The 8,975-nt window shown below is 42.5% G+C and overlaps 1 protein-coding gene across 1 annotated transcript in view; it reads left to right on the top strand.

The window, feature by feature from the left end:
• The window catches only part of LOC111139148 (coagulation factor VIII), a 128,782-nt gene that overhangs the window by 97,781 nt on the left and 22,026 nt on the right, over window positions 1–8,975 (top strand). Inside the window, 1 exon segment of the mRNA XM_022491305.1 lies at window positions 1,177–1,332. Within this exon segment, the coding sequence (XP_022347013.1) occupies window positions 1,177–1,332 (156 nt within the window).

Here is an 8,975-nt window from a genome sequence, read left to right as displayed (position 1 = left end):
ACAAAAAAAAAAAAAAAAAAAAAGCAAGCAATGGCTCCAGGGAGCCAGGGAGGCGATCAGAGAGGCACAGCTGCAGTGCTCCCACGGGCACACCAAGTGACTCTCACCGCTTTGCTTACTTCCCTGTGCAGAGATGTGTCTCACTGTCACAGTCTAACATGGCTGCATACACAGGTGAAAATGTTGACTTTCTGATGGCCAGATTCCTCTAAGATTCCAGTCATAATGTAGTCAAGACACAAGAAGAAGATGAGGTAGATTAGATTGGCACTTTGCCAAGAATTCATCAGTTATAAAATGTAGGTGGGAAAGGCTGGCAAGACTTCATTAAAGACTGTATTAAAAAGATCTCACACGTGGGGCGCCTGGGTGGCTCAGTGGGTTAAGCCTCTGCCTTCAGCTCAGGTCATGATCTCAGGGTCCTGGGATCAAGCCCCACATTGGGCTCTCTGCTCAGCGGGGAGCCTGCTTCCTCCTCTCTCTCTGCCTGCCTCTCTGCCTACTTGTGATCTGTCTCTCTGTGTCAAATAAATAAATAAAATCTTTAAAAAAAAAAAAAAGACCTTGCACATACTGCATGAGGACATAGTACAAGTTAGTTCAACAAGCCACAGAATTGGTGCACCTGGTACTTCCATTGTCTGCACCGCAACACCATGAGCAAAAATGAAGTCTCTTCATTTGGGCATAGCTTGTAATGGGCCGAGATGTGCTGTAGCTTCTGAAGACTTGCTGCTCTCTGTCCTGTTCCTGCCTGACTGTGTACACAAAGGGAAGCAGAAGCATAGGGAAAGCAGCACTTAATTTGTCTGGGTGAATCAGAAAAGAGTTTCTGAACTCACACGTAAAGGAGGGACAGCAGTTTATAGTGCTGATAGGGAAGGGGACTGGCCTGGGGAGGGGAGAGGAGAGGAAATGGGCTCTGACTCTGCTGAGGCCGAAGTGTGGGCAGAGCACTAGGTTTTGTGGCTCCGTGTGCAGCACATCGACTTGAAAGTGGTCTGCTTTGTCAGACTGAGTGCCTTTCCTTCTTGTTCCCATCATTTATCTCACCACTTCACACAGATCCAAGGTACTACCGAGCGTATTTGTATTGGTGTAGACCCTTCTTAAGCCAATAATTAATTCCAGAAGGTGGTACATACATTTAAAATAAAGTGTTGTTTTAACTGGCAGGTGGATCTGTTGGCGCCAATGATTATTCACAGCATCATGACCCAGGGTGCCCGTCAGAAGTTCTCCAGCCTCTACATCTCTCAGTTTATCATCATGTATAGTCTTGATGGAAAGAAGTGGCAGAGTTATCGAGGGAATTCTACCGGGACCTTAATGGTATGTAATTAGTTCTTCCAAGACAATGCACGAATGTTTTAAAGAGCTTTTGAAAAAGATTGCAGATATGGGACAAACACTCCTAGCTTCTATGAACTTAATTCCAAAAAAGATTTTTCAACTTATGGGCAAAGGAGTGATTATGGACATAGGGAGAAAAAGTAGTAGCATCAGGGGCGCCTGGGAGGCTCAGTCAGGTGAGCATCTGCCTTCCGCTCAGGTCGTGATCCCCGGGTCCCTGGGATCGAGCCCCATGTCAATTTCCTGGCTGGGTGGGAAGTCAGCTTTTGCCTCCCCACCTGCTCATTCTCTCTCTCTGTATCTCTCTGCCTCAAATAAATAAATAAAACCTTAAAAAATTGTTAAAAAAATAGCACCAAAGATCTCATAGATAATAGAAATGAAGAGATGTTCTGTTGACAGAAATCTGTGGTTAGGACTGAGTGGATTGATAACATTATGAGTTTGCTTATGGATATTTTGAGTTTGAGATGATAGCAGGGAAATTCGGTTGAACTCCAGCAGGCATGAAATTTAAGACTTGAGTTTAGGGGGGCAGAACCATGAATGGACGTGAAGATTTGTGTCTTCCACATAAAAGAATGGGTGAAACCTTGGGAAATGATCAGGAGACCCTAAGTTAAACAGGCTTGAAACATTAGTATCATTGTCTACTCCTCCCTTATTTCATGCCTCCTGATGCACGGGTTCACAAGTCCAGCAGTTCTTTCTTTGTAATTCCTCTCAGAGGGCTTCTCCTGCATTTATTTAGCTGCTACTGTTGCCTTAGGCCCCCTCACCTCACTCTGCATCTGTTACGCTACATTCCTAACTAGTCATCTCTGGCTCTAGTCGCTCCCCTGATAAAAGCTGCACATCTTTTTTTTTTTTTTTTTTTGGATAATCATTTTATCAGTCCCCTGCCTAAAACCTTTCAGTGTCTTCCTCTTCTCTTCAGAATAAAGTTCAAAGTCCTCAAATGGCCCCGGGGAAGATAACTCCTGTGTTGCCCGTTAGATCCACGGTCCTGCTTCTCTACCCTGCTTCTTGGTCTTCCGTCTGACCTGTGTGAAGTACAGCAGCAGGCTACCTTATCCTCTAGCTTTTGGAAAGTGCTGGCAAGAGAGCAGAGGAAGGAAGTAGAGTAAGATCAAAACATTTATTCTTGGGGCGCCTGTCTGGCTCAGTTGATCTCGGGGCTGTGTGTTCAAGCCCCACATTGGGCATTGAGTTTACTTTAAAATATATATATATGATATTTATATATCATATATATGAGATATTTATTGATATGATATTTATTTGTTGTATTATTTATTTATATATGATATTGATATTGATTTATATGATATGATATCATATACATATGATATTTATTCTCCTGGTGCCCTGCTTTGTAGAGGATTTGGCTGTTTCTCTCCACTGAAGGTCACTGCTGCCTTCATAGTGGCTTTCTTTCCCTGGTCCGGTTACTATCACTGAGTACCAAACCACCCTGAAACCTAATGTCCTAAAAACAACCCTTCTCTTTGGTTCAGGGATTCTATGGGTCAGGACTTCTAGCGCAGTAGAGGTCGTTGGTTGTGCTCCGCAATAACCAGGGCCTCAGCTGGGGGCTGGAAGCATCTAGAAGCATCTTCACCTGTATGTCTGGTAGTTGGTGCGGACCAGCCTTAGCCAAGACAGCATCTGGGGCTGTCCCAGGCCAATTCCATATGGCCTTTCCATGAGGTCTGAGCGTTGCACAACATGATGGTTTCACATCCACCCAGATTCAAGGGAAAGGGACAGAGACCCCACTTCTCAGTGGGAGGAATGTAAGGAATTTGTGGTCATTTTTATAAAGCACTAGAAGAGTCTCCTGTAAGATTCTGCTCCCCCTCCGGTTCTACTCCCAGTCCTCTTCCCACCAGGCCTAGGGATGGCAATACCCTCCCCCCACCTACCTACTGAGTACCTTTATCAAACTTCTCTCAAATTATTATAATTGGAGTAGTTCCTTATTTCTTGTTCAAACTCTGTCTTATACAGTAATTAATGCCAGAATCAGCCCTAAGGAAATAACTTCAAAATGGAATTCTAGGATTATGTTGCTAATATATTCAAGGAATACAGGTGTGATTTCCTTCCTCGGGACAAGATTGCATGTTGGGCAATCCATATTACGTGGTGGTATCACAGTTTCTCAGAGCATCACCAGCAGTGCTATGGAATGAGTTACAGATGGTGAGAAAGACAATGGGAGACTCAACTGACAGAGGCATTTAGTCACTCTGGTGAGAACTATGGCATCAGCTGATTGTAGAGTGACCTGTCAACCTGTTATAGCCCTTCTTTTTATGGCATACATAGGGGAAAATAAATTACACAGTATGCACAAGAACACCCATGAACATACATGAACATACATGAACGTATATGGAGAATCAGGACACGTCCACAGTGTTCTAGAGGAGTCTTCCGTATCCTGTGCTTGTAGACAGATACTTAGACTTAAGACCAGGTTTAAGGGCTGAGCCTATGAACTGCAGACTTGCAGTGACAGTTAAATGGCCCAGCCCATCAGGTCTGTTACGCTAAGGTGTGGAGAGTTACTGGTGGAAAGAAGTGGAGATCTGAGACCTCGATGAGAACTGCCAGTCTCTGAGGCAGTCGTCTTTTCTCTGCATAGAAGTCTTTCAGTGACTGCACCGGGAATAGTTGCTTCACGAGCCAGGCTCTAAGCTCCTGAGAGCCCCTGTTCAGCCACTTTAAGAGACAGATGAGTCATGGGGAAATGACAGACACCACAAATGTATTCAGCTGTGATAACAAGAACTTTTCAATTCCAGATGCAGTCTCTTCTCTGGAGCAAATTAGCACAGCCCTAGGCACCTGGTACAGATGGAAAACCGACCTAGAAAATGCTTTTTCCTTCATTCCCATTAATAAGCAAAATCAGAATAGATTTGCATTTACAAGGTGGGAACAAGAGTGTTCCCTTTACCTTTCGTGTCTCTGGACAATGCCAGCTCCCTTGTTCTTTGTTGTAATGTGGACCCCCGGGGACTCCAAACATTGTGACATACCCCAGAATACCATACTGGTTCACGCTGGCAGGACCTGGTAAACAGGAAAGAGCAGTCACTCTAAATGCTTTTGTGATTAATATGCAGAAACACACACACACACACATGCGTGCGCGCACGCACACAGACCCATGTATAAAACAAAGAAGCCTATCTTTTCTTGACTTCACTGTGAATGGATCCCATATTTTACTCTTTAATGTTCACTGTTAGTTTTAAACAAACACTTTTTTATCACATTTACAGAGAGTAGCTTTCCCAGAGATTTCCCAGTGCTTTGCTGGGGCTGTCTAGTAGCATTCCATGACATTCCATCAGCAGCTTGAAATCAGGTCTGATGGGAGTCTTTACATCATGGAAGGTCATCTTTGGTAGGATCACACTCAGAGTGTACCGATCATTAACAACTTAGCTGGATTCATTTGGCTTACATTTTATTTAGAATTTTTCATCTATACTAATCAGTAAAATTGGTTTACCTCTTCCAGGAGCTCTATTTACAAGGTTTGGGCATGAGAGTGATATTAAACTTGAAAATAAAGTAGGAAAGTTTCCATCTTTTCCTGTTAACTTGCTGGTCTAGACTGGCTTCACTAGTGTAGTAATCATGCGTTTAATCAAAGCTAGGTAGAAATGCCACTGAGCTTTGTCTTTCTAAGTGCTAGATGCTTAGCTATCTTCTCCATTCCTTATCTGAGCATCGGTATTCTCATTTTCTATTACCCGTAGCTAATGTGAATGTATACATTCGAGTTGTGTCTCCCCACGTGTGCCATAGAGCATTATCTACATACACACATATTTCTCTCTTTCTCCCTTCACCATAGTGGGTGAGTGTTTGTCTATTCTATTGGATTTTCAAAGAATCAACTCTTGGTCTTTTTTAAAAAATTTTTTAAATTTATTTTCAGCGTAACAGTATCCATTGTTTTTGTTTTTGTTTTTAAAGATTTTATTTATTTATTTGACAGATAGAGATCACAAGTAGGCAGAGAGGCACGCAGAGAGAGAGAGGAGGAAGCAGGCTCCCCGCTGATCAGAGAGCCCAATGCAGGGCTCGATCCCAGGATCCTGGGACCATGACCTGAGCTGAAGGCAGAGGCTTTAACCCACTGAGCCACCCAGGCGCCCCAGTATTCATTGTTTTTGCACCACACCCAGTGCTCCATGCAATCCGTGCCCTCTCTAATACCCACCACCTGGTTCCCCCAACCTCCCACCTCCCGCCCCTTCAAAACCCTCAGATTGTTTTTCAGAGTCCATAGTCTCTCATGGTTCACCTCCCCTTCCAATTTCCCTCAACTCCCTTCTCCTAATTCCCCTTGTCCTCCATGCTATTTGTTATGCTCCACAAATCAGTGAAACCATATGATAATTGACTCTCTCTGCTTGACTTATTTCACTCAGCATAATCTCTTCCAGTCAAACATAGATTTGAAGTTGTTGGTTTTTTTAGAGATTTTATTTTTATTGTTTTGAGAGAGAACATGAGCAGGAAGGACAGGTTTTTAAAATTTATTTATTTATTTGAGAGGTAGTACAGGGAGGGGCAGAGGGAGAGAATCCTCAAGCAGACTCCCTGCTAAGTGTGGAACCCAATATGGGTTTCAATGCCATGACCCCGAGATCATGACCTGAGCCGAAACCAAGAGTCGGGTGCTTAACCAACTGAGCTACTCAGGGGCCCCTGAGGTTGTGTTCTATTTCATTAATTTCCCTTTAAACCTTCAAAAATTCTTTTACTTTCTTTTGGTTTTATTTTTTGTTTCCTGGAACCTGGAGTTTAATGACTAGTTCATTTATTTTCAGTCTTTCTCATTCAATGTGGTAGAAGTATTAATAATTACTCTCATGGAGGTCATTCATTTACAAACAGCTACTGAGTAACTGCTGTGTTCTAGGTTCTAGTAGAGGGATGGGTAAGCTAGAGCCCATCCATGGATTTGGACTACCACCGGCTTTTTATGGACTGTGAGTTAAGAATGGTTTTTATAGGTTTAAAGTTGCAAAACAAAGATTATGCAATAGAGATCACTTGTGGCCTGAAAAGACTAAAATATTTCCATCTGCTCCTTATGGACTGTGAGTTAAGAATGGTTTTTATAGGTTTAAAGTTGCAAAACAAAGATTATGCAATAGAGATCACTTGTGGCCTGAAAAGACTAAAATATTTCCATCTGCTCCTTTACAGAAAAACTTTGCAGACTGCTGGTTAGGTTAGTCTAATGACACGAGAAACACCTAGGCAGTTACCTTAACCAGACCACTTCCATTGCAGAGTTTGCCCAATGTGGACACTTCAGTCTTAGTCGGCACCCTCCAGTGTAATGGTCCTCAAATGTTCTTATATCTCTGTTTTGTTCACATGCATAATATGTTTCATCGGCAATATTTCTCATCACAGATGTCCCACATAAAGAGGGAGGGGGAATGTTTAAGGACCACTGCTTCACTGCCCCCATCCTCAATAGTCTATAATGTAAATGCTAATTTTGATTTATCAGTGAACATTTCAGTGATGTGGCTCTTTCCTTCTGGTTTTCAGGTTAAAAAGAAAACTATTTTTAATGTGCTTTAAAAATACTTATTTTTGGGTCATGTTAGAAATCAGTGTTGTTTTGACATTAAGTTGATAATTAGCAAGTGATTTTGTCAAAGTCTGTGAAAATCGCTGAAATCTGGCCTTGTCCCAGCTGTCTATGCTATAAAGTTTCTGAGGGAGATCTGTAAATGAGCCAATGGCAAATGAAAAACAACCTTCATGTTTTCTAGAATTATACTGGTATACCCAACACCAAGCTCTCTGGTAATCCCACCCACCCCACTTCCTCAATACAGGGAGTTTAGACCCGAGGCCTAGGGAGGCTTTTCCTTAAGCCCAAATCCAAATACTTTCACAGTTACTTATCATAACTCCTGAACGTTCTTGTCATAATGATGTGGTTTGAAGTGCAGTTCAGTAGCCTATGGCCAAGAAAGAATTCTTGATACTTTTTCAGTGCAGAAAAGTGTTTTTATTTTATTTTATTTTTTTATAGCACAGGGACAGGACCTGTGGGCAGAAAGGCCTGCACTGCCATTGTGAGGAATGGTGGATAATGTAAGATTTTTTATTCTATGGAAGGGAGGGTGACATGAGGGTCCCAGGAAATTGAGTCTATAGGTTTCTAAAGGTTCTGGCTATTGATAAGATTGCTTTTTTTTTTCATTTTTTATTTTCAGTACTTTATTTATTTATTTGAGAGGGAGAGAAAGAGCGCGCAAGCAGGGGCAGTGGCAGGCAGAGGGAGAAGCAGGCTCCCCGCTGAGCAGGGAGCCCAATGCTCAATTCCAGGACCCTGGGATCATGACCTGAGCTGAAGGCAGACACTTCACCCACCGAGCCAACCAGGCGCCCCAAGATTGCTTTTTTTCTTATGAGTCAGTTAGACAGTTGCAAAACTGATGGGAGATTCATGTTGTGCATGACTATGATCTCTATCGATTACTCATTTATTTTTCCTCTTCCTTTGCTCTTGGGCAGCCAGCAGTGCCTGAGGAATGTCACACCTTTCCCACCTCTAGGGAACCCACCAGGCACTCCTGCAGGGTATTAGCTTGTGCTTTGTCCTCAGCATGCCTTCTGCTCCCTCATCAATAAGACAGTAAGGCAGCTGGCCAGGCCTGTAGCCCAGGGTGAGAGGAGTATACTAAGAAAAAGCAAAACCAGAAAGGACCATGCACCCTAACCACTTTTTTTAAACTACTTTCTTTTTTAATTCCAGTATAAATAATGAACAGTGTTATATTAGTTTCAGGTGTACAGTGTAGTGACTCAACAACTCTATACATTACTCATAGGGCCCACCACTATAAGTACACTTTTAATCCCCATCACCTAGTTCACCCATCCCCACACATACCTCGTACCTCGCCTCTGGTAACCATCAGTTTGTTTTCTCTACTTAGGATTGTGGTTTTTAGTTTGTCTCTTCTTTTTTCTTTCAAATCCTTTGTTTCTTAAACTCCACATGAGTGAAATCATATACTGTCTTTCTCTGACTTATTTCACATAGCATTATAACTCCTAGATACATCCATGTTGCAAATGGCAAGATTTCTTTCTTATGGTTCAGAAATATTCCAATTTGTGTGTCTTCTTTATCCACTCATCTATGGATGGGTACTTGGGCTGCTTCCATAATTTGGCTGTTGTAAATAATGCAATAAACATAGGGGTGCATATATCTCTTTGAATTAGTGTTTTCATTTTCTTTGGGTAAATACCCGGTAGTGAAATTACTTGACCAGATGGTAGCTCTATTTTTAACTTTCTGAGGAATCTCCATAGTGTTTTCCACAGAAACTACACCAGAGGACATTCCACCAACAGTGCAAGAGGGTCCCTTTTTCTCCACATTCTCGCCAACACTTGTTTCCTGTGTTTCTGATTTTAGCCTTTCTGACAGATGTGAGGGGATACCTCGTTGTGGTTTCGACTAGCATTTCCCTGATGATGAATGATGTTGAGCATCTTTTCATGTGTCTGACACCCTACCCACTTTTGCAGTAAGTTAGACTAGGCTTCTAGGGCTC

This window comes from Enhydra lutris, unplaced genomic scaffold (assembly GCF_002288905.1).
Source record: "Enhydra lutris kenyoni isolate GAN:26980312 unplaced genomic scaffold, ASM228890v2 scaffoldscaffold96, whole genome shotgun sequence".
Taxonomy (NCBI): Eukaryota; Metazoa; Chordata; class Mammalia; order Carnivora; family Mustelidae; genus Enhydra; species Enhydra lutris.
The sequence above is the reverse complement of the archived record's forward strand: the minus strand, read 5'-3'. Positions and strand labels throughout refer to the sequence as shown.